Below are 27230 nucleotides of genomic sequence, written 5' to 3'. Positions count from 1 at the left end.
GGGGGAGAAGAACCACTTTACTTCAACTTGTAACAATTTTCAAATGCATATTACTATGGTAGATTATCCAAATATTTATTCAGAAATACTACTCATCTTATATATTTCTCCCTATTAAATAAAAATACATCAATATTCCCTTGCACTTCATAAGAACCAGATTTCCCAAAAGAATCTCTACTAAATTTGAACTCCTTGAGGAGGGATCCTGGTACCCAACACAGCATAGATCTAAGCACTTGCTAAATTTGATTAAGTTAAATTCTAAAAGAATCCACGTGTTAGTTAAAATTGCCTACATGTGTTAAAACTCATTGTGTACTGCTAAATTAATGTTTCCTTGTGGACTAATCATTGGATAAAACCATGAGCTCATAAAAGGGAGAAATACAATGATAAAAAAAAAGCCATGCTTACATTAGGCTTTTGAATAAATATTATAATTTTACTATGTGCTATTGTTATAACTAGCATATACAAATTAATAGATATAATTAAACTGTCTGCCTCAGCCTATCTGGAAACAGATTTGAAAATTCTATTTACCTCCCAAGACCTGCAACGCAGTGAACAGCAATGCAACCACCAGGTTCTTCACGATATTTAGTTTTCACCAGGTTTAGCCAGTCATCAACAATCTGGTTGGATGGTGGTGCTCCGTCATCAAAAGGCCAATCCTAAAACAAATAAAATCATAAACATTCCAGGTATTGGTTCCTATAAAGGACCTGTAGAGGGAGTATTGAAGGTTTACAGACTACTTGCTATTTTATGTTATAGTATAAAACCATGTGTTAATAAACCATAATAATTCAGCATCTACTCTAACCATCCATCTCCTTGGTTCAACCTTACAGGTGCCATAGCATATCTTCAATCAAGGAAAAAGGGACCTGGGTAGTTACATTACAGGTTGGCACATCTCCTCACTGTATTCTTTGCTTTACTATCAATAAATTATAAACTAGGTCAAGTTCTTGTGAGCCATGCACACTTCCTTAAATCCACAAAGTATTTTTTGGATGAAATTGGCAAGAAACAATACACCTATAAAAACATAAAACCACTTACCAGAACCTGGATGCCTTCTTTTTCCACAAGGGCTGTGTCATAAGTAGCTTCACATACTCTTACAACTGTGGTAACTCCATACTTCTTAAGTTCCTTAAAAAGAAAAAATATGTTAAGTATGTTTGGGTAGTATTTTGCTATTTCAAACCAATAAAAACCACATATAATTTCATACGCATTAACAAATATTTAATAAATAATTAAATGTGGGTTATATGGCCATAACTGTTATGGTCAAAGAGCTGAAACAAGAATTATTTCATAGATTCAAAAGATTTATAACTGGAAGGGACCTTAGAGATCTCATATACTTTTTTTTTTTTTTTAAAAACCCTTGTACTTCGGTATATTGTCTCATAGGTGGAAGATTGGTAAGGGTGGGCAATGGGGGTCAAGTGACTTGCCCAGGATCACACAGCTGGGAAATGGCTGAGGCTGGGTTTGAACGACCTCCAGTCTCTAGGCCTGACTCTCACTCCACTGAGCTACCCAGCTGCCCCTCATATACTTTTAATAATTATTTTTAAAAAGGTTGTTGCTAGCAATATGCATTTGGAAGCATATTTCACCTCCTTTCTGTACCAAAAAAAAAATTTTTTGGCAAAGATACCCTTCTTTTCAAGAAAAACTGGCCATTTCGTTTAGTAAATAATGTACTATTTTATCATTTTTAATGACAAAAAACCCAAATCAAAACTTAAAACTTAGTAAGCAAATGGCTGAGGCAAATTACAACCTAAGATTATGACCTCTGAATTTGAGAACTAAAAAACAAAGGACCGAAAATTTAGTGACAAAGCCCTCCTTGTCTTTTCAGTAGGAGTAATTTACTTGGTTCCTTTCTCTTAGTAAACTGGAGTTGGTTAACTTTTAACTCTGAATTAAAAATAAGCCTTTAGAAAAGCAAGAGGTGATGTCAACAAAAAAGTAGAATGACCAACAAAGATCACTCAGGACTATCAGCAATCTAATGGTTTTTAACTAGTTATTCTTTTACAGCAATCCTACATTCAGAAACTCAAAACTATTTTTTTAATGTATAAAATACCAAGTACATTAAGAAGCCCTCAAGTGTTCACAATTCTCTTAATGAGTTTAATTACCATTATTTTAGTTTAAAACTAAGGTAAAAGGTATGTGGTTCCTTTTTTATTAAACCTGCTTGGAAAGAAAATTTCAGCAGGACATTTAGTTGGTCTGGCAAATCTCCAGGATGGGGTAGGTTTTGTGTGTGTAATTTATATATGATGTGTCATCAGTATATCAAAAAAGTGAAAAATGCAATTGGTTTTGTTTCCTATTCCAAAGAGGGTTGAGTTGGTCATAACAAGCTGACTGGGACTACTATTTTCGGGTGGAGCTTAGTACCTTTAGTTAGTCTTAACCAAAGAGATAAACAGGAAGGTTGTTTATTTGGATGTTAGTATTTTTGACTTACTAAAATTACACACTATCTTAGTCTAATTTAACTGAATCAGATCTGAATTGCAAAATGTACATTTTTTTGAACATTAAAGATGGCTAAGAACCTTATGAAAAACTCAGTGCATTTAACTTTTAGATAATAAATTAACATATATGCTTCTTTATGGAATGGATAAAAATATCTTTTCCTATTTCTGAGGTTAATTTACAAGCCATTCCACTTGTTTATTCTACTTTTTTTCTGGAACTAGTGACTGGAATATATCTTCCTTTGAATATACCATCTGAAGTTTCCTAAAGCATGTAATTGTGTAAACAGATGCAAATTTACAGTTGTTAAACTAAGTTGCTGTTAATCAGCAATTCAATTAACCAAGTAATGTGTCCATACTTACCTCTATAAATTTGTTTAAGGTTACATTGGTTGGATTGTGTGTAATAAGGAACCTCATGTTCTTGTAGGTGATTTCCACAGGAGCTGGGCGGTTCATTCGAGCCATGTCAATTTAGTTAAAAAACACTCAATAAGGTTATGAAAGGATTAAAAATTTGAATACAGAAGTGATGTAAAGAAACTGAAGTCTCCTTCACTATACTCCACTTGAAATTCTCAGTGCTTTAAGTATGAAGTTGAGAGCAATGGGAAATGAAATGAACCTCCTAACAAGAAGCAGCAATTCTTCAATCCAGTAATACTGAGGCAAAAGAAAGGCAGTGCACTGAGGTTTACCCCATCCAGGTCAGAACTCTTGTAAAATGCTCTGCCAATTTCAAATCAACACTTTGTGTCCAGGTTAACCGCTCTTAAGGGGGCTTCTTGGTGGAGTAGTAATGAATTTCTACAGTTCACTTGTCTGCATAGAGGTCGTGCTGTGCCTGGCAATAGTCTCCACTGCCCTTCAGAAACTCCATAAATGTGTGACCAAGAACACCACAGAACTGCTGTAGGAAGGAAAAAGAAAACTTCAGTTATTTCAGTTGGAAAAGAATAGAATAGCATAGGAAAAATTTAAGCTTTTACAGGATCTAACTTAGTCTAATGTATTAAGGGCTTAAGGCAATTTTAATTAATTTCCTGCTTTGTGTTGTCTTTCTCAAGACTTTCCCTTTCCCCCAATACCATCACTTGTAAAAAACTGGTTTGATATAACAGTCTTCCACACCTATAGGTTTAAGTTGGTTTAAATTATTAATAAAGATTTCCTAGTTAGGAAAAGCAATATGCCAATGATACCTGCAAAGATTTTCTAGCCCTAAAGAAATAATTTTTAATCTTTTTATTAAGAACAATTCCCAAGTTTTAACAAATTAAAAGCAAAACCATTATTTCAGCTTCAATGAAAGAAAAGCAATATATACCAAAATTTTAAAAAACAAAGCAAATTCTAAGCCTTTGTGGGTTACCAAGTGAAAATTCAAATGCAAAAATTTCTCTGACTTCTATAATACTAGATGGAAGAAACTGGTATGTCAACCTGACACAAAACATTAAAATTTTACTTTGAAATAAAATGTTTTTGGATTAAAAAACAAACAAACCATGCTGCATTAACTGATATAACTTGGTCCTTTCTAGATATTCTTAAATTCTGGCTTATGTTAAAAGCAGGAATTTTAACCTTTTGTGTTGACAGACCCCTCTGACTGCCTATTGAAACCTATGGACTTGGGAATGTTTTCAAACACATGGGGCCAACAAAGAAAATAAATTTATAAAATTTTTTTAAAAGGGCATGGACCCCAGTTTAAAAGCTTTGGCTTTAAAGCTTATAAAAACATTATCTACTTGTTCTTCAAGTATTCCCATTTCAGAGATGAGGAAATAAAGGCTCAGGGAGGTTGAGACTCATAAAGGCTAAAAAGGATATAAGAGTCAAGATCAGGTTTGCTGACTGCCAACTGAGGTGTTCTTTATTACACAAGGCTGCCTCAATGTACTTACTGTACTAAAAATTAATAATGCATGCCAAGTAACTCAGTAGCACAGACTGAAACATAGTCTGACTGGACTTACTGATGCACTAACCAGATTTGAGGTGAGACTGAAAATAATTGGTGATCAATTTCTAAAATGTTAAAAGACTGAGTTAAGAGGTAAAGTAGGATAAGAGATAAAGAAATCACTAGACAAGTATTTTAAACTTCCTGTCCAATCCTGTTCTTATCACAAACCCTGGTTTAGAGATTTTAAACTGCCCCTGAACACCATGTGAGCTTTGGCAAGTCATTTAACTGACTGCTGCTCCTCAATACTCATCTGCAAATAGGACTGGGTAGGTATAAGACTCCTGGCATCTGTCTAGCTCTTAAAGCTATAAAATTGGAATATTAGGAAAAATTTCAGTAGAACTCCCCCCCCCCCCACTGAAGATCAAATGGTAATATATAATAGTGTTTGCTGAAAGTTTAGTAGTATAGTAGTAGGACTTCTGAATTATTAAAGCATAAAATGTGATATTCACAAGGCTAAGTAAAATTGAAATGCTTTTTGTAGATTTACATGTAAAATACTTGAGAATCATGAGCATTTCAAAAAATTCTACAAATACAAGGAATCAAGTGTATCATAATATGATTTTCTAATCTAATTTTTCAGCAAGAAAAGTTTTTACTCAATGCCCTTCAATCTTGGGTACCTCAGGGATATAAATCAGATTGCTTGCAGCCCAACTTCATTTCCATACTTTCTTTGCTTTACCTTTTTAGGTGGGCCAGTGTTATAAGAAAATCTGGGCTTAGTTTAAAACAAAGAGTGTGTGTGTGTGACCCCTTTCCTCTAATAGCTAACCTGGTGATCTCTTCTGAAATTCTGGCTGACACAAAAAGGGAGAAGAGTCAAGTTTCTTTTCAGGGGTCAAAAAAATGACTAGTTATGACTTCAACTTGGGGGGGGGAATCAATTTCATTTTTACTAAACTAATACTTTTCCAAATTTGCCGTCTATTATTTACAGTTCAAGATGGATAAACTTCCCATTGTATGACACACAAAAACTAATCTAGAAAACCTTTAAAGGTATTACTGAGAGTATGTAAAAGAATGATTTTTTTCTTGATACTCCCCCCTCCTTCGTGTCCCACCCCCACCTTCAATGACAAGGTCAAAATATTTTGATAGCTGCTCCAAAAATTCACATTTAAATGGGTACAAAGTTAATAGATTATGATCAGATGGGGTGTGGGGGACACTAAAAACTAAAACTTTCAGAGTAAAACATGTTCAATTCCTGCAAATTAACTGGAAAGGTAAATCTTTATCTTCTAGTAATCTTGGGAAACTGTAGAAGAAAAAGTACAAATTCATTTGCTAAAGACCTATAAAGGTGATATTGGCAATGTCTTGCAATTTTAAAATTTGATTAAGACCAACAACTGAAAGGCTGTTACTTCAGCTACTTGCAGGTCATTAAGGAAATATAGCCTGACAAGAATCAGGAAATCAAAGTTCAGTTAAGTGAAGTTTGAACAGAATTTTATTACAGCCTAGAAGTGGCCGCCCTGTCAGTGACACAATCTAAGTCAGAGGACACTGCCAAGGGCTGTCAGTATATGTATTTCTAAAAACACATTAAATTAATTTATTTTCCTCCCAAGACTTGTAGTTGCAAGGGCAATCTTTAGGTTGGAACAAAGTCTTTATACTTTTCAAGATATGAAATAAATGAAGTCTTGAATGACTACAAGTTTGGAATAATCACTAATTTCTGAATATCCTAAGAAAATATCTTTGTTCACCAAAAGTTGATGATCAGTACTTAATATGTAGAAATAAGCTAAATCTGTTATTTGATTAATAACTCTTACAATAAATTATGTTGATTACTTTAATATGCACATGACAGCCAGCATCCATTAGGTTGAGTTAGGATGATTACTACAATGAAGTTTATAACCAATTGTTTTTTAGTAATTTAACAAAAACCTGGCACCATTAAAAACTGATTGTTCCACAATTCAATTATTTATCATGTATATTTATTTCTTCAGCTGTCATGTGTCTATATTTGGGAGTGTAAGACAGGAAAGAACATGCTCATTAGAATAGTAACAAAGGAAGGAGTGGGAAAATAGGTGAGAAGTGATTTCTATTCTCAGGCTATTTTTTCCTACAATTCTGTCATGATTTTTGCTAGAAGGGTTTTTGCTCATCAGGCAAAGAAAGGTTCAGAAATAACAAAAGAAAAAAACCCCAGAACAAAAAACTACCTGGCCAACTCTTCTCAGTGGAGCCATCTTGTGGCTGGGCGGGAAGTAAAAAGGGAAAGAAGGGGCAGAAATTAGGGCTGCAAGGTCTATTTCCCTCCACCAAGGGAGAAGGGGTTTAGAATAGAAGAGAAAGATCTGGACTGAATTCTGCCATTTATCCACGGTACTTCCTAAACCTGCTTCCTCTTCGGTAAAAGGGCAACAATAACCTAGCACTATCTAATATATAGTGAAAATGCAGGAATACATCTAAGAACAAATTACAAAACAGAGAAAACTGCTAGTCCCTTCAACAATTCAGATTCAAACTCAGTATTGATTAACAGTAGCAGTCATCAGTTTATTATCATGAAAATCTATTCCAAATGTACTGTTTTCCAGATAAGCAGGGTATGCTCCAGGTCCTACAATGTTTTTTTTGTGTGAGAATACAAAAGGATGTTAACACTAGTTTTTTACTAAGACTTGTCCAACCGGTAAAGGTACCCATTAGTTTCTTCCTACCTACTATTATGGAAGTGATCACACCACTGTTACAAATTGGGGGGAAAAACCCCAAAAAAACCACATTAGAGGTTCATTTATATATGTGAGTTATTATACTAGTATATGCAGGAGATAAAATTGTCTTTAAACTTCTAGAGAGAAAACACTAATGCCACTGGAGTATTTCATTATATAAATTATCTTTTTTACTAGAACTGAAAAACCATCAGTGCTATTAGTTGGCAATCTAGCGTTCCTATTTTTTGATGTCATAATTTCCTTCTCAAATATAACCTTTAGATGACTTGAGCACTATTACTGACAATCGTTGAAAATATCTATATAGATGTGTACATTATCCTGGAGAGTAGGACAAGAATTTCTTCAGAAAGTTTGAACCAGGAATCCACTGATGCTTTCTGCTGCAGTTTTAAGGCTCATTATTTTAGAATGGTAGTCACTACCCCCCCCCCCCAAGCTAACTCAAAATTCTGGCCAAAAACTCTTAAAAGATAGAACTAAAATGACAGAGGACCAAGGGTTTAAAGGAGACATTAAAAATAATTCCAGATTAAGAATGTCTTTAAATCTAGGTCCTCTTCCAAAGGCCAAGAAAACATTGGGATGAGCAAGGAATGACAAGCCTGAGGGGCTTCCTGGCTTCACATGTAACAGAGGTCCGTGGTGGCACTTTTCCACGGTTCTCAAATCTGGACTTCCAACCAACTCCCACAGAGAAAAGACAAGACTCGACTTGTTCCCATTATTCAGAGCCTGAGGTGTGGTGTTAAATCCGGAACAACTCAAATTACAAGGTGGAGACAGGCAGAGGAGAGGGATGGGGGAGTGACTGGGCCCTCCTCACTTGCCCAGGTCCAGCTAGGAGGCAGGACCAGGGAAGGAGGGAATGGGGTGGATCTCTCTGCACTCCGGGATCACCCTGAGATCCCGGAAAGCCCCAGCCCTCTAGCTGAGGCTGTCCGCTGCAATCACGGGTTTGAATTGCCCTTTCCAGAAGGCGCTGAAGCCATTTTGTCTCCAGCGCCCGGGGCCAGGTCAGCCCGGGCGGCTACCTGACTGGGCTCTATTTCCCCGCCGGGCTGACGCCTAGAGCTTGGGGGGGAGGGGGGGAAGGTGGCGGGCCCGGGGGAAACCGTTACCCGCCTCCCGCCGGCCCAACGGGTGTCCCCGGCGCCCGGCTGACAGCCTTCCCTCCCAGTGCCTCGCACTGCCCTCTTTAATTCGGGGCAGGGGGGTGACATGTGCTCCTCGCCCCTTCCCACCCGCCGGTCCGGGGTGGGCGCCAGGGAGGTGGGGACTCTCCCCGCCCCCTTCCCCCGTGGGCCTGACACCCACCGCCTCCAGGACCCTCGGGCGTCCGAGGAGCATTCACACGGCCGGGGGCGGCGGGGCCAGTCGGGCCGCTTTCTTTCTCTCCGGAACAAAGAGGGACCCGGGAAACGGCTCTACGCTCCTCTGGGGGCTCCCCGACGGCCGGGGCGCGCCGGCCCCCAGAGACAAGGGCGGAGGCGGCGGTCACAAAGCGGCTTTTGTGCCGAGCGGCCCGACCCACCCGCCCCCACCGGCCGTCACCCCCCGACCGGGCCCGGCCACACGACCCTCCGCTCGGCCCTCAACTGCTTCGGGTCCCGGGTGGCCAGTGGGGGGGGGGGGGGCCAGGAGCGTAAGCTGGCCTTCCCGCTGCCAACCGCCGCCTGCCGGTAGCGAAAGAGCCCAAGGCAGAGCAGACGTGGCGGGCCGAAGCCTGGCACGATTGGTCGGTTCTTTTTCTTTCCCACATCCCGATCCCACCGGCCCTCCCAGCCACATGGCGACCGCCTGGTCCTGAACCGGCCAGCCAGCCCTCAGAGAGAGGAACGGAACAAAGGTGGCGGCGACAGAGACACCGAGCACCTCAGCCTGGCTCGGGACGCGCGGCGGACACTCACAGGAATATGTTTACTCATTGAAGATTGTGGCCTAATCATACAGCCGGTCCCGAGGCGGAGGCGGCGCAGCAGGCAGTGGTGGCGGCGACTGCAGCGCAGGGGGCGGCGGTGGTCGTCGCGGGGAGGCGGCAGCGGCGGTGGAGGCGGCGGCAGCGGCGGCAGCAGCAGCGGTGGCGGGGGCACTGGGACTCTACCATACAGTGAGCGGCTCTGAAGAGAGCGCGTCGCCGAGCCGGACCCGCACCCGCAGCAACCAATACGCGCGTTGAGCCGCCCTTGCGTCACAAGCCCTCCCTTATGTACACCACGCGACGTGCGAACCCCGGGCCACCAATCGCAGCCCGGGGACAAGGGATGAGAGAAGAAGAGGTTGCGGGAAGAGGGCGGGGGGAGTTAAGGTTGGGGTTGCGGGGGAGAAAGGTCCGCCCCCGCGGCGCTACCACCTCCCGAACGTCACGACGCGGCGGCGGCGGCGGCCGGTGTGAACCGGTTGATGAATAGCAAGTGGCTGAGCCAGGGCATCCGCCGCCGCCCCCTCCCCCCCCCCCCCCGCCCCGTGCGGGGGAGGAAGCCAGGAGAGAGAGGGAGATCGTGCCCTGAAAGAGGCCGGCTGAGGGAAAGCAGGAAAAAGAGCTGGCTAAATAGATGGACAGCATGAGGACAAACGAAGCCCAGTGTGTTTCCTTTAAAATTACTTATTTTAGTTAAACAACATCCTCAAATCTTTTGTTTCTCAGTAGGCAGGAGGGTACATTAAAGTTCGCTGGAAACTTAAAAATTCTATTGGTATTCCCTCTCCCCACTCCTCTTACCTCCCTTCTCCTTACTTCAGTCAGGATTCTCATTTACCAGCTGTTTGTGTTGGTGCAGGCTCAGACGTAGAGTCTCCAGTATCAGTGAATTCGGGTGATTCCCTGCTGAGACGCGTGGATCGGGTTAGAGAAACCGGCTCCAGGCAGCTCATGCCACCTCAGGCCTGCCTTACCTTATAAAAAAGCAGCTGGAGGAGACCTGGTGTCAGAATTTGAAGATCTACTAAGTAGTTTTTGGACTTAAAGCTTCTTAAGTACTGATAACTTAACATTTAATACTTACTTAAACCCTTAGACTTAAACACTATCTGTGATTGCCACAGTTTTGTTATGAGATGCCTCACACACCAGATACTTGGGCCCCTTAGTTTATTGGAGAATAATGAAGGGTGGGATCACTAAAAAGAGAACAATTTTTAAAGTAATTTCTGGGGTTTTGTTAGAGGCTTAGGTCATGCTCTAGCTTTAAAAACAAAACTAAATTCATTTATTAGTTTAATTGTTTTCAGACCTTAAAACTCAGAAATTAGCATTATCTTGATCAGTGCTATAAAAAGGACCACTTTGTTTCACCTACATAGTCTGGGAAACCTTTTTTTTTTTTTTTTTTTTTTTTTTTTTTTTTTCAGTTCCTTGGAAGGAATAAATAGGACCTTTACTAGTTTTAAGAAATCCACTAACTAGTATTTGGTTTACTGTTTTCTCTGCCTGTTAGATGAGGCATTTCAAGATCAAATTTTATCCTCTTTAATGGATCATGACATCTTTTCAATGTTATAGAACCTTACTATATGTTATTAGTATTTTCCTTAGAAGCTCTTCTTGAAAGACATTTTTGCTTACTTATAAAAATATACCTTGTGGATGAAATACTAAAGAAATAAGTTTAGCAAAAGAATTTTCTAGGCGGCTAGGTAGATAGAGCTCCAGGCCTCTAGTTTGGGAGACCTGGCTTTATATTTGACCTCATACACTTCCTAGCTTTAAGACCCTAGGCAAGTCAGTTAACCCACATTGCCTAGGCCTTGCCAGTTTTCTGTCTTAGAATTGATACAAAGACAGAAGGTAAGGGTTTAAAAAAAAAAAAGAATTTGCCATTTAAAAATTATTTAAAAAGCGTGACATTTCTTATTTTGGAAAAATTATTCATCTAATACGCTTGAATTCAAGTAACACACAGAACACTTTTGGATAGAGAAAACACAATATAGTGGTACCTTGACACACGAATTTAATTAGGCAGAACTTGAATCTATGTCTTCTTGAATTCCAGGGCTTGGGTTCTTTTTGCTAAAACCATACTGGCTCCTTTGGATGTATGAGAAAAATTCAAAATAAGACATGCTCTCTGTAAGAATTAACTTGGAACTATCCCTTTTTGAAACACTGTGTTGTAGTTTCATGAAGTTAGAAAAAAAAAGTTGGTAAAAACCCACAGATGGCATTCAGTTTTGGTATTCTTAATTAAGTTTTTAAATTTATTTTTAACACATACACACATACAGCCAGGCACCAAGTAAAGTAGGAATGCAGAATCTTTCAAGGACCCAACCCCCAAAAAAGCCCACATACCATAGGGCCTGTTGGCTGGCTATTGTGTTTTCCACAGACCAAGGTTATGAATGTTTAAAACTAATAATTAAAAAAAAGAACAATGAAGCAGAAGTCATGCAGGACCAGAACTTAACTCTTAATTTGTTAATTTACCAAATCTAAGGATCATGCCAAGAATCAGAAATTATCTTTTAAAAATAAAGCTAAGTTTAAAAAAAATTTAAATCAAAGGAAGGGTAGTTCTGCATACAATATTCAGCCTTCTATTCAGAATAATTGAAGACAATATAAAATACCTGGGAATGAACCTATCAAAACAAACCTGGCAACTGTATGAAAATTTCAAAACACTTTGTACATGAATAAAGTCAGACCTAGACAACTGAAAAGATATTGCTCGTGGGTAGGCCAAACCAATATAGTAAAAGTGGCAGTTCTACTTAAATTAATTTACCTATTCAGTGCCATATAATCAAACCACCAAAAAATTACTTCACGGAACTAGAGAAAAATAACAAAATTTATCTGAAAGAATAAAAGGCCAAGAATATCAAGGGATTAAATGAAAAAAAAATGAACAGAGGCCTAGCTGTACCAGATCTCAAACTGTACTATAAAGCAGTTATCAAAACAGTCTGGTAGTGGATCAAAAAATAGTTTAGATAATCAACACAATAAATGACCATAGTAATCTAGTATTCTATAAACCAGTGGTTCCCAAACTTTTTTGGCCTACCACCTCCTTTCCAGAAAAAATATTACTTAGCCCCCTGGAAATTAATTTTTTTTAAAATTTTTAATAGCAATTAATAGGAAAGATAAATGCAACTATGTCCATCACTGCTCCCCCCTGGATCGCTGCAACACCCACCAGGGGGCAGTAGCGCCCACTTTGGGAATCACTGCTATAAACCAAAAGATCCAAGCTTTTGGGAGAACTTACTATTTGACAAAAACTGCTGAGAAAACTGGAAAATAGTATGGCAGAAAATGGGGCATAGACCAACATCTCATACCATATACCAAGATAAAATCAAAATGGTTACATGACCTAGAAATAAAGATACCCTAAAATAATTTGGGGAAGACAGAATAGTTTACCTGTCAGACTTATGAATAAGAGAAGAATTTATGACCAAGTGAAACATAGAGAATATTACAAGAAGTTAAATGAATAATTTTAATTATAAAATTAAAAGTTTTTTTGTACAAATAAAACCAATGTAATCAAAATTAGAAAGGAAACATTGGGGAAAAAATTTTGTAGGAAGTATCTGTGACACGCCTCATTTTTCAAATATATAAAGAACTGAGGCAAATTTGTAAAGAATATAAGCCATTCTCCCACTGATAAATTGTCAAAACGATATAAACAGGCAGTTCTTAGATGAAGAAATCAAAATCACCTATAGTCATGAAAAAATGCTCCAAATCACTATTGATTAGAGAAATGCAAAGTAAAACAACTTTAAGATTACTATCTCATACCTATCAGATTGACTAATAGGACAAAAAACAGAAAACTATAAATGATGGAATGTGGGGAAATTGGGACACTAATACACTCTTGGTGGAGCTGTGAATTGATATAACTATTCTGCCGAGCAATCTGGTACCATGCCCAAAGGGCCATAAAACTCTGCATACCCTTTGACCCAACAATATCACTACTAGGTCTATATCACAAAGAGATCAAAGATAAGGGAAAAGAACCTACTTGCAAGAAAATGTAGCAGCTCTTTTTATAGAGGCAAAAAATTGGAAACTGAAGGGATGTCCATCAATTAAAGAATAAAGAGCCGAACAAATTGTGGTATATGGAATACTATTATGTCATAAGAAATGATGAACTTGGAAAAATTTGTATGAACTGATACAAAGTGAAGTGAGCAAAATCAGAACAGTGTATATAGTAACAAATATTGTATGATGATCAACTATATTGTGAAGAACTATATTGTTATCAGCAATGCAAGGATCAAGGACAACCCTAAGAGATGCATGATGAAAAATGCTATTCACAGCCATAGAAGGAATTTAGAGTATGAATGCAGATCAAACCATACCATTTCTCATCTTATTTACTTCATGAGTTTTTTCTTGCTTGTGCAATAGATGTTTTCTTTCCTGACATGAGAAATATAGAAATTTGCTTTGCATGACAACACTGGAATAATTCCTAACAGATTGTATACTATCTGTAGAGGAAGGAAGGGAAGAGGAAGGAGGAAAATTTGGAATGTAAAAGTTCAGGAAGTAATTATTTAAAAATTGTTTCCAAAATTGTGGTATCTGTTGGTGATGGAATACTACTGTGCTGAAAGGAATAATGAACTGGAGCAATTCCATGTGAACTGAAAAGACCTCCAGGAATTGATTCAGAGTGAAAGGAGCAGAACCAAGAGAACATTATACACAGAGACTGATACACTGTGTCACAATCAGACATAATGGACTTCTCTACTAGCAGCAATGCAATGACCCAGGACAATTCTGAGGGACTTATGAGAAAAAACGCTATCTACATACAGAGAAAGAACTGTGGGAGTAGAAACACAGAAGAAAAACATGATTGATCACATGGTTTGATGGGGATATGAATGGGGATGTAGACTCTAAACAATCACTCTTTTACAAATATTAATAATTTGGAAATAGGTCTTGATCAACGATACATGTAAAACCCAGTGGAATTATTCGTAAGCTCTGGGAGTGGGGAGGAAAAGAACACGAATCATGTAACCATGGGAAAGTATTCTTAATCAATCAATTAATTAATTAATTGGAATTTTTTTCCACATGTAATTTTAACAAATAAAACTAATTTTTAAAAAGCAGTCTTTTGTGTCCAATTTTTTTAAAACACTTATCTTCCATCTTAGAATCAATACTATGTATTTGTTCTAAGATAGAAGAGTGGTAAGGGCTACATAATGGGGGTTAAGTGACTGGCCCAGGGCCACACATCTAGGTAGTGTCTGAGGTCAAATTTGAACCCAGGACCTCCCATCTCTGGGCCTGGTTCTCAATCCACTGAGCCCCCCACTGGTCCCACTTTGGGCCCAATTTTAAAGAATTTATTGTATCTTAGAGGAAGGAAAAGGAAAGGGGAAAATACTTTGTTTTGTTAGGTCAGATTCTTCATGATCCCATTTGGGGTTTTCTTGGCAAAGAAACTGGAGTGGTTTGTTATTTCCTTCTCCAGTTCATTTTACAGTTGAGGAAGTCAAGACAAACAGCTAGTAAGTATTTGAGGTCAAATTTGAACTCAGATCTTCCTGACTCTGGGTCCTCTATCCATTGTGCTACCTTAAATACTCTCTTTGCAAAATACAAATGCCTACACTGTGAAGAATGCTTTACAAATAATATCTTATTTGATCCTTGTAATAACCCTGGGAGGTAGATGCTATTATTATCCTATTTTTCAGTTGAGGAAACTCAACGAGGCAATAAATTTGAATTCAGCTGTTCCTGGCTTTAAAGCCCAATGATTTACAATTGAAATGTAATCCAGTATATGCTGATCATTTTAGAAACAAGAAAATCATGACTGGAGAAGAGAATTTCTCAGTCACCTATATAGTAAATGGTAAGCAAAGAACTGCACTGAGGTGCTCTACAAACCTCCAAATGTGTATCATCTATCACAATTGGCAGCAATTTAGATGGAAAGTGGAAAAATATGCCTTATTTATAGAAAAAAATATATTTTACTATAGTTCAGGATATATGATAGGGTTCTGATATGAATAAGGCAAGCATAATATTTGCAATCCTAAAGTAAAGATTAAGGTTCTTAAATTAAAAAAATGATTTTCTTGGGAAATAAGAACAAAGGAACTTCAATGAAACCCAAAGAGTCAGGCTTTATTATGTGGGGCAGGAAGGTCTTTCTCTTTGAAAGCTGTCCTTACTTTCTATCTTCAAATCAATACCATGTATTGGTTCTAAAGGCAGAAGAGTAGTTAAAAGACACTCAACAGAGGTTAAGTGTCTCACAACTAAGAAGTTTCTAAGGTAAGATTTGAACACAGGACCTTCTGTCTACAGGCCTGACTCTCTATCTACTGAGCCAACTAGCTGCCTCTGACAGCTATCTTTCTTAACATTTGTTGTGATTTGGTCTCTGGAGAAGCTTACTTTGAATGAAATTCAGATTTTCAGTTAAATTAATCAGAAAATAATCAGCTGAACTTTCTTTTGTTGTGCAAAATGCACTAGGGAGAAGAAAATAGAGAGGAATGTGCATTTTCATAAAATGATATTTTTGTTGAAACTTATCTCCTTAATGTAGAAAGAAACTAAGAGATTTAGTCTGACTAGAAAACCCCAAACTAAAAAATTGAATTCTGCAAGGTACTTTTAAAAAGTCACTTGTAAATGCTACAAAGAACATATGAATGCTACACTTGACAGCCTTCCTTTTGCATGGTTGGCATTTAGGCAACATAAAATCCTGACACTGATCTGAGCAGTATTAGTGGGGCAATCATTATGTAAGGAGGAATGCTCTTGAGTAATTTCCTCAGTGGAGAAACATTTGTTTTTAAAAATTACCTACCCTCATGCAAAGGTTGGGGTTTTTTTTGTTTTATTTTTGTACTTTTTGTAGTTGTTTTACAAATTAATATGCATAGCAAACATTTATTTTGGGACATTTAGCTTCTTGTTTCAATGTATTCTTCCTTTCTCCATTTCCCCAGCTTTTGGTTAGAACTGAAGGAGTGGTTCTTTGTTAAAGATACAGTATTATGAATTAATACATGTGAAAGCACTTAGGAGCATACCATATATAATACTGGTATTCCAGTACTTAGTATATGAACCCTAAGATAATTTTACCATACTAATTTAATTACTATAAAAAAAAAATAACTCGGGGGCAGCTGGGTAGCTCAGTGGAGTGAGAGTCAGGCCTAGAGACAGGAGGTCCTAGGTTCAAACCCGGCCTCAGCCACTTCCCAGCTGTGTGACCCTAGGCAAGTCACTTGACCCCCATTGCCCAACCTTACCACTCTTCCACCTATGAGACAATGCACCGAAGTACAAGGGTTAAAAAAAAAAATAACTCATTCATAGAAAGAGAATTTGCTAGAATGTGTTAACTTTAACTGAAAAGATTATTTTATACTTTTGTATTTAAGTATTAAAAATTATTTGTTTTTCAACTGCTTGATCACATGATTCAATGAGGATATGACTGGGAATATAGACTCTGAATGATCACCCTAGTGCAAACATCAATAATATGGAAATAGGTCTTGATCAATGACACACGTAAAACACAGTGGAATTACACTTTGGCTATGGGAGGGGGGTGGAAGGAGGGGACGAAAAGAACATGAATCATGTAGTCATGTAAAAATATTCTTAATTAATTAAACTTAATTTTTAAAAAATGATTTGTTTTCTAATTAGATCTCTCTACTTCCTGAAAAATTTCCCAACGTCACATTTAGAACCACTGACATAGTTCCAGGGTGTTCAGGATTTAATTTTAGTCCCTACTAAAACCAGCCAACTCCTATCTGTTGGCTCTGTAACATCAATCAATGACACCTAGTAATGTCAGTCAAATTGGCTTACTTTTCCTAAATGAACTTACTGGAACACTGGATAGATTATTCAAAATGTATTTACTCTATGAAATGCCTGATTTAAGAGTTAATTTATTACTCTAATTAATGAAAATGATATTTGAAAACTTCGATTCCTTGACCTCTTCCTATTTTCCTAGTCCTCTTCAGCCTTCATTTGCCTCCTTTTTGGTACTGTACTCTCTAAGGAACAACACTTGGCTGACTGGCCATGATAGCTTATTTTCCAATCCTGATCCTTAAGTTCCTTTTTCTTTTCCACTCTTGCCTATTGCTGTGTATTGCTGGAAAAAAAGTAATGATTTTGTGAAAATTAACCATAACTCCATAAATTCCCTGAGAATAGGAATTGCTTTATTGTCTCATTTGAATCACCAGTGTTTTGCACAGTGCCAGGTACCTACTAAATGTTGAATAAATGCTTGTTGATTGATTGATTGGCTGATTGATACCATGTAGCCTCACTAAGGGTCTTATTTCTGCCAGGCAGTCCTTTTATTTATCTCTTTATTAGTTCCCTGATATGTTGGGAGCTAATTGGAAAAATAGGGTCTTTGATAGGGCCTTTTATCTGGATTCCCATCATGATCAATATGGCTGATGCAGCTTTGTGATTGATTTTGGTAGCCTAAGCCTGAAAGGCTGGGCTACTAACAGGTTGGTTAATCCAAAATAATTGACCCCTCCTGGAGGCTCCTTTTTTGGAAGTCATTGAGAGAAAAAGAGTCTATAATAGATATTTTATCTGGACCCCATTACAAGATCAACAACGGATAATATTGTGTGTTTGATCTTTCTGCCCTGCAAGTCAGGAAGCATTCAGGATGGGTTATCTGTGATAAAAATCTTGACTCCTCTCTTTGATTCTTTTTATGATCCATAACTTTTCTTATTGGAAAGCATTATAATCTGATTTTCTAGGAAGCTTTAAGTTTTTAGTAAACCAGCACTTAATGAGTTAGCAGCCTTTTTTCACCCAGCAGAGTAAAGCTGCAGCTGTGGGTATATCTCTCTGAGTGCTCCAGGCTTCCCAAGGTCATGGAGTGGCATCTTCAGGCAAATTCTACACTCACTTACTCACTCTGGTGCTTTCCAGTGACTCAATTTCTGGACTAGGACCTTGTCTCTTTCTTCATCATCTTCAGCAGTAAATTCTTTGAGGTAATTCTGTGCCTGTGCATCTGTGAAACTTTTGTCCTTTGTGTGAAAAGGTTTTTTTTTTGAATACTGTACAAAATAAATCTCAAGCTCATTGCTGGTCAGAGGATCAGCCATGAGCTGACAGACAGATGATCTCCAGCTTCATTCTTTCTCACCTAAACCATTCCCTTATCAGATTCCTGGAGCTGTTTGGATAGCTTTCAACACTAATAAATGCCTCATAGCAATTCTTTCCAAACTTTTCTACCATTCTTAAAACCCCAGTCTTACCTGCCTGTCTGTGTCTAAGCATAATGATCTCACTTTCTACTTTATTTACTAAGAAAACAGATTTTCTCTTTTACTCCTCAAATTATTCTAGAGATTAGTCTGCAAATGTTGCCCCAGTTCTATATTACCCACTCATTTCTCAGTCCTTTATGGTATGGGCTTGGGTCCCTGTTACTTTTCTGACTTTGTAGTTGGAAGATCTGGGTTAAAATCCTACCTCTTGATACTTACTACCTATGTGATCTTCAACAGCTTACCTAACCTCCACAGGCCTCAGTTTTCTCATCTGTAGAAACGAGGAGATTGGACTAAATGGTATAGGAACCAAAACTACTCTGTCAAGAAATTGAATCTCCAAACCCAGAGGTTAATTCTTTGTCCCTACTTATTTTTTTTTTTTACATTTCATACTGATAAATTTCATTCTCTTCCTTCTTAGAATTCTTTCTTCCTCTGCTGTATATGACATTGAACCACTCTAGTTTTCTGTTTCCTGCATCACTTCTCTTACTTTCCTGTCTATTCTTCTTCTTCCAAGGATCTAAATATGATTGATTCCCCATGGTTCTACCTTTAACCCCTTATTTTTTTCTTTAAAGTCTTTCTCTTAGAGATCTCAACCAATTATGTGATTTGGACTATTATCTCTATAAAAATTAATTCCAAATCTGCATTTCCAAGAAATCTGTAATATTGACTAAATTCTCTCAAGATTTATAACAGTCACTTTATTACTTCCTATCAACCACATTGCCCTAGATATTCTTCCTTCACCTCAAATGACATAAAACTCACTTCTCCCTAGTATACTGACTTTGCTGTTCCTGAATCCACCATTTTATTAGTCAACAGAAATGGGATTTGAAGACAAGGATTACATTACATAACACATGACTGGATGGGGAGTGGGAAGGTATGTAAGATAACATTAATATTTTTAAAATACACATTTGTTATTAACCTTGATTCTGCCTAAGTCTGGGGTGGTTTTGCAGAGGGAGAGTATTGTACTTTTATTTACATGGAGGGAGATATGTCTCCGGATTGGCTGAGAGAATCCTGTGATATTCTATGTACCTGTAGAAAAAAATTGTTTCTTACAGAGACTGCCAAAAAAGAAAGAAAGCTCTAGGGAGGTGGTTAAGAGAAAGAGACTTTTGAATATTCGACTGGGGCCCTCAAAGCCAGGGCCATTTGTGGGAGCTACAGCCCCATCTTGTTACTTGACTACCTACTGAGAAAGGACCTTTTCTAAGGGAAATCTTTCTTCTGGTTTGAATTAAATTCTATTTCACTCCCAGATGAAGAGCTCATTTACTCTTGTTTCTTCTTTGGTATATTCTAAAGTATAGGACTGCTTTGATTTCTATTTGTTATTTTGCTGTGATAAATGGTTTTAGCCTCTATTTGTTCTCTATATAATTAGCATTTGGTAGGAGTGGATTAAGAGAGGGAAGTGGGCCTAGCACTCTGCTCAGGGAAGGGAGTAAAAGCTTGCATTGGGCTACTGGGCAGAGGGTTAGGTAGGTACAGTGGAGAGGAGGAAGGGAGCAACTCTGTCCAAGTTTCTCTGCCTTTCTAGTAACTAACTCTGGCAGATGACAGTTCACATGCTCACAGAGAGGTCTCTGCGTGCCATCTTTGTCATGTGTGCCATAAGTTCATCATCACTGTTATAGTTCAACCTCCTTATATTACAAGTGAAGAAAATATGTCAGAGAAGGTAAGTTACTTATACAATATCACACAGGGTAATAAACTGAAGAGCCTAGATTTGACCATAGGACCTCCAATCCAAAAACCAGATCTTTCTGCCTTCTCTATCGAAATTTTAATCTGCCTTGCAATATAAAGTTCAGCCTCTACTGTGAATAGGAGAACCAATTATCTTGAATTAAGCCTCAAAATAAGGCTGAAACAATTCGTTCCCAGTGAAATCTCCTATCCCCTCCTGCTACCTGCTAAATTCTCTTGTTTATTCTCTACAACTAGTTTATCACCTGACCATAAGGCTTTTGTCATAGACAAGCCTCATGAAAGCCATTTGCTGGGTCTGAACTTCATTAAAAGAAGCAAAGCAAAGCAAAATAGAATAAAAGAAAACAAATAGATTCTGCATTTGACTGCAGTTGTGGTCATATTTGTGTGGTGGTTTGATCACCTGAAACCAGAATAGTGATTGAAGAAAGATCTGGATTGAAATACTATATAGTGGGCTAATTTCAAAGAAGGTCAAGTTAGAGAAAATTAGAATATTTAACAAATTTCTAAAAAATATTGCTGTCTCTAATGTATGGCACTTTGAGGTTTATAAATCACTTTACATATATTGTCACATTTGATCCTCACAAAGACCTGTGAGGTAAGTACCATTAGTATTCTCCATTTTACAGATTAGGAAATTGAGGTTGAGAGAGATTAAATGATTTGACCAGGGTCACTCAGCTAGTACTTGTCTAGGGCTGGATTTTAATTCAGAGTTTCATTATCTCATAGGAGATAATGGCACTTATCTCACAAGGTTGTTGTGTGAATAAAATGAAATAACATATAGAACACTGCCATATAAATGCAATTTTTTTTAGTCAATTTATATTATTGACTATATGTCCAAGGAAAAAATGTGCATCCAATATCTCTGATATTTCTGATATTTTAGTCTGATGTCCCAAAACATAAAGGGAAAATTTTTAACTAGATAAGAACAAGTTATATTTCCAATGGATAAGTGGTCAAAGGATATAAATAATTGTTCTCAAAAGAAGAATTGAAAATTATTAAACAACCACATTAAAGATAAATTCATTGAGGAAGGAGGCTATGCTTATTCTTCTGTCCTTGGTAACTGAAATTCTCAGGAGGCAGTATTTCTTAATTTTAAATTAATTTATTAATCAACCACTCAAGACAATCTAAACTGACCAGTAGATTCCCTCCACAATCCAAATAGGGACCCAACAAAGCCAGTGGGGCAAAAGAGCAGAGGATAAAGAGAGAGAGAACTCCTCTTGCACAAGTCAATCAATATAGATACTCCTTGTGACCTCGACACTCAGCCTCTCCCTTGGAGATCACAAGACATTTCAGATTAATAAGTAGCCACTGAGGAGATGGACTTAGATATCCTAACTTCTCCCTCATAACTTCATCCAGGAAGAGGCAGTTCTGTTCATAGAAGGAAAGACTCCAACACTAGCTTTCCTATGGTATCTAGAGCTTGCTGACTTTTCTTACCTAAGAGAGTTCTTGTTTATAGAAAAATAAGGAGCAGATCTCCACCCTGCCTCTTACAAAAGCTAGTGAGATACCTCAGGGTCTGGGAGTAAATTACTTTAGCTTGGAAAATGGCTGATCTTTAAAACCCAAGGTTTAAGAAAGGTTTCATATAAAAATTATTATAATTCAATATTAATTTTCCATACCTTCCCGTCTTCTAATCATAAAAGCACTCTGAAATTTCACTTTGCAACAAATTGGCAAAGACGACAAAAGTTGTGATTTGTCAATGTCGTGAAGAAGCACAAGAATACATTGCTGATGGAGTTGTAAAATGGTTCATTCACCCTAGAATACAATTGGGAATCATATGAATATACTGATAAAGTCTTTATATGCTTGATTTGGATTTCATTGCTAATATTTGCTCTAAGGAAGTCAGTCACAGAAAGATCTCATATATACTAAAGTATCTAAACCAGTACTTTTTGTGGTATTAGAGAACTAGAAACAAAGTAGATGCCCAACCATCAAGGAGTGGTTTTAACAAATATTCCTAGATTATCCTTGTCCTTCAATGAGTATTCAGGGGCATGGTAACCATCTTATTCTTTTAAAATCTCAGGGATGCCAATGGAGCTTGCAAGCTATCTTGTAGTCTTCATTTTTGGTATAATACCGGTGTACCTCCTCTTATATATGCTCTTGACAATATCCTTTCTACAACTACTTGCTGATATGATAATATGTTATGTTATGATATGTTATGATAAAATTGGCCAGAGTTTTAATGATTTATTAATAAAATTGAGAAGGTAAGAGATGAGAGTGAGATAGAGGTAGATTTCTCTTAAGGAAGGATTAACCTGAATATGGAATCTCCATTAGCTGGCTGAGGCCTATATGTTCTTTGCAAAACAGTGAAGGGCACCCTTTTATTCAAGAGGCTAAGGAAAGAGAGCTCCGTGCTACCCTTGCTGGCCTTATATACCCTCCTAGCTCCTCCCTCTGTAGCAACTATTTTTATTATACTGGCTTTACCTTCCCATGAGCTATTAATATTTCTCCATACAATGTTCCTCTTCAATGACCTTTGGTTTACTTATAATCTGAGTGTTCCCTGATTTGGAATCACATAGTATTACTAGAATAATATTGATTTCAAAAAATGTCAGTTTTTGTAGCAGAAACTCTTTGGATCACTAAAAGCTATTCAACAACTTATCCAATGGCTTAAAAAAATTTTTTTTTTAAAACAACAATTGCTATTTATTATCTATTATGTTCAAGTCACTGGGGGATATAAAAGCAAAAATGAAACACTTCCAATCCATATGGAGCTTATATACTATTGGAAAGAGACAATATGTTCATAGAGAAGCAGATAATTTCTGGAGGAAAAGAATACTAATAACTAGGGATGGGGTGGAGATTAGGAAATGATTTAAGGCACCTGAGTTGAACTTTGATTGAAGATAAGTATCCTGAGAGGTGGAGAGGAGTAGAGAGAACCTTTCAGGTAAGAGGGATGGCCTATTACAAATGCATGGAGAAGGCATGGAACATCATCATCTGAGAAAATTTACTAGTCTGGTTTGGCTGGAAGGTAGAATTTAGAAAGGGGAGTAATAGTATAAAATAAAATAGGGAAGAGTCAGACTGTAGAAGGCCTTAAATGCTAGGATGAAGGATTTATATTTTGTCCTTGAATTAATGAGAAGCTATTGAAGGCCTAATTGACACATTAAAATCTGTTTATCACTGTTAACTTGGGAAAAACACAGAACTACTAAAGTAGACAGAAAAAGCCAAGCCTTTAATCAGGAGAGGGATAGGTCCAATAATCAGCCACTACACAGAGCTCAGCACCAGAAACTTCATAGGACCTATAGCCTGGGGACTCTGGGAACATATTCCTAGGAGAAGACACTGAGTTAGAGGCTTTCCCCAGAGAACAATAGAACTTGGGGAACTTATATACCTTTTGGGGATAGGGAAGTATGATTAATTGACATTACCATGGTTACAAGGAAATGTGAGGTTCAGCCTATACTGATAGGATACAGACAGGTTTGGGAAAGAAACCTTATCCAGAAACTGGGGTATCAGGGAGATGCTGATGCTTTACAATGGATAGCAAGGGGAAGGGTCCAGTTGAGGGCTGGTCCTCCTGGGAGAGCACTTTGAAACAGTTGGAGAAACCACTAAGACAAAAGGGCACTTAACATTTGATTTAGATCTACTAGCTCCACCCAACTAGGACCACTGAGTACCTTAAAGTCTATTATTCAATCTGAAATAGCTAAATATGAAACTTCCGGGGCCAACTGGGTAGCTCAGTGGATTGAGAGCCAAGCATAGAGATGGGAGGTCCAAGGTTCAAATCTGACCTCAGACACTTCCCAGCTGTGTGACCCTGGGCAAGTCACTTGACCCCCATTGCCTACCCTTACCACTCTTCTGCTTTGGAGCCAATATACAGTATTGACTCCAAGGTTTTAAAAAAAACAAAAAAAAAATGAATTCTCATGGGAACAGGGGCAACCTTGGGGTCTCCAGATTCCAAATTGACATCACATTAACTCTGAAATTGACTTGTTTTCTGTAATCTTTATCCTTGAGGCACCTTCCTCTCTGATTAGAGAGGATAGAGGGTGGACAGTGGAGATTTCCTCCCAGATTTTCCCTTTAAGGAGGTTGGCCAAGGCTACCATTTCATAACTTTCACCTGACTCCGTTCCCCTGGCCTTTATTACCCTTCCCCCAATTCCTTCCTTCCTCCTCTTTTCAGTTTCTTTTAATATGCAATCATATTAAATTATGAGCTCCTTCAGGGCAAGGCGTCTTTCCCCTTTGTTTCCCCTCACTTAACACAATGCCTGGCAGAAATTTAAAAAATCTTTTTTTGAAAGATAGTACTTGAGAAGATTATTTTGTTTTTGTTTTATTAATGTTTTGATTTTTAAATTTTATTGTAATTATTTCTCACTAATATATATATATACATATATATATATACATACATATATTTAAAAACCTTAACTTACATCTTAGAATCAATACTATGTATTGGTTCCCAGGTAGAAAAGTGGTAAAGGCTAGCCAATGGGGATTAAATGACATGTCCAATGTTATATAGCTAGAAGAGTCTGAAGATAAATTAAACCTAGGACTTTCAGTCTCTAGGCCTGGCCCTCAATCCACTAAGCCACCTACCTGCTCCTCATTTCTCAATAACACTGTCTGTGCCATGTTCTGCCACCCCCGCCCTTTCCTCCCAATAACCTTCCCTAGGGAGACTGTTTTTGAAAATGTGTCCATTAAAATAGGAGTTGATCCTTAGATTCTTTTTTTTTTTTAATCTGAAGATGGTTTATTCATATCTTTTGAACATTTATCAATTGGGAAATGCCCTTATTCTTATGAATTTGCCTAAGTTCTCTATATGTGTTAGAGTGGGGAAAACTCAAGAGTTGTTTTAATTTGCATTTCTTTTGTTCTCAGTGGAAGTTAATGTACTTTGCAATTCTTTCAAAAACTCTTCATATCCTTTGACTATTCATCTATTGAGGAACAGCTCTTGATTATTGGCTATTACTTTTTTGGTATCCCTTGAGTGTCAATAGTGCTGGGAACACAATTGGTATTTCATAAATTCTTCCTGTTGACTCGATTCAACAAAAGTTTATGGAAATAATTCTGATATTAAACGACAGAGAAAGAGAAAACTATCAGGGTCAAGTAACTCTTTGAAACTAGGTGGGAAAGTACTAATACCTTTTTGAAATTGGACATTTCTTCTTCTGTCCTCTTTTAAAAAGCAAAATAAATCTTATTTCAAGACTATTCCCTTCCCTTCATCTAGGAAACTGATAGAGTTTGGTAGTATTGTCTATAGAGTCCCAAGTTTCATGCTTATGTGTACTTGGATTCATCAGGTGTCATCTTTCTGAGTTTACCCACGCAGAACAAAATGAGTGTGAGAAACCAGAGACTCCAGCCAATAGCTGCTGCAATCCAACCATCTTCATTCATTCCATGCTTACAGCACTGGGCCATCTGAGAGCAGAAGTCTAGATTAGAGCACTGTGCCTTGATCGCCGAGTCTGAGACAGGAGCATGAAACCTGGACGAGGAATTGTGTGTTTCTGCTAAGCAAGTTGTGTGCCAGGAAGCGGACAGGAGGACAAGGCTGATGGCAATGTAGATCATCACAGAAGTAAACAACTTCATGGTGGAGAGGGGAAGCTCTGGACATAATGCTCTCCAACCACTTGTCCTCTGGAAACCTTGAAAATGCAATCCTTAGATTCTAATAAAATCTATTAGGATTATTTGGATACATATGTAAGGAATGGAAATTGTGGGAACCTTGAAAATTTCAAAATTTACCCACTTTAACCACTTTCTTAAAAATGTGCCTGGGGAAATTAATAACTTAAAATATAATGCTTTATTGGGGAGGGGGTTCACTGCCTCAAGTCTTTGACCCAGGACAAAATATCAAAAATTTCACAGAAAAAATCTCTTATAGAATCCTGATGCAATCAAGTCTCCCAGAAGGGATTATAACAGTTTTACAATAGTTGGAGACAGTGTGGAATAGCTATTCAATGGCTTTACAATGAACACATTCAAGCTAATTAATATCTTCACAAAATGGATACATCTAAGCAAATCAATATTTTAAAGAAATGATTAGGAAGTTGGAGACAGATACAAAAGGGGAGTAGTTTGGGACTGGATTAGCTAGGAGGGGCTGATGAGAGGATCAGTCAAGCCATTGACTCTTCAAGGACATTCAACAGCATAGATTTAGGAGCAGAGAAGACAGATGGTGGGAATGATCTGAGCTGAGAATTGTCAAGATTTAAATGACAGAAGGGCAAGGAATGATAGGAGTCAAAGGTGGAGGATCATGTATGGTTGAATTGATTAACTTTAGGCTCAAAATGGTAAATAGAATAAAATAAAGCCAGAACAAGACTAGTGGATTTAGATAAGAAAGAAGAATACAAGGATTGGAGTTCCTGGTTTGAATTATAGCTTGTTTTCTTACCTCTACCTAATTCTGGGCCCTGTCATTGTTTTTGGTTCAGGATCAAGAGAAATATCTTTCGTTTTTTTCCAGGTTAAGATGGCGGCAGAGTAAAAAGCAGCTCTTAACCTCTCCTGACTATTGAATTAATAAATAAGACTAGAAGCTGGTACTTTGAAAAAACAGATAAAATAGACAAAGTACTGGTCAATCTAATAAAAAAAAAGGAAAGAAGAAAACGAAATTGACAGTATCAAAGATGAAAAGGGAGACCTCACCTCTAATGAAGGGGAAATTAAGGCAATCATTAAAAACTATTTTGCCCAATTATATGGCAATAAATATAACAATTTAGGAGATATGGATGAATATTTACAAAAATATAAACTGCCTAGATTAACAGCAGAAGAAATAGAATACCTAAATAATCCCATATCAGAAAA

At 37.7% G+C, this 27230-nt stretch overlaps 1 protein-coding gene across 1 annotated transcript in view; it reads right to left on the bottom strand.

The window, feature by feature from the left end:
• The window catches only part of PTP4A1 (protein tyrosine phosphatase 4A1), a 13228-nt gene extending 3850 nt beyond the window's left edge, over nt 1-9378 (bottom strand). Inside the window, exons 1-4 of the mRNA XM_044673671.1 lie at nt 9137-9378; nt 2892-3438; nt 1072-1164; nt 547-677 (exon numbers count right to left, since the gene is read on the bottom strand). Of these exons, the coding sequence (XP_044529606.1) occupies nt 547-677; nt 1072-1164; nt 2892-2996 (329 nt within the window). The 5' untranslated portion in view covers nt 2997-3438; nt 9137-9378. The remainder of the gene's footprint in view (nt 1-546; nt 678-1071; nt 1165-2891; nt 3439-9136) is intronic.
• Between the last annotated feature and the right edge of the window lie 17852 nt (nt 9379-27230).

The sequence above is a fragment of the Gracilinanus agilis genome, chromosome 4 (genome assembly GCF_016433145.1).
Source record: "Gracilinanus agilis isolate LMUSP501 chromosome 4, AgileGrace, whole genome shotgun sequence".
Classification (NCBI taxonomy): domain Eukaryota; kingdom Metazoa; phylum Chordata; class Mammalia; order Didelphimorphia; family Didelphidae; genus Gracilinanus; species Gracilinanus agilis.
This window is presented reverse-complemented; position numbering and strand designations above follow the sequence as displayed.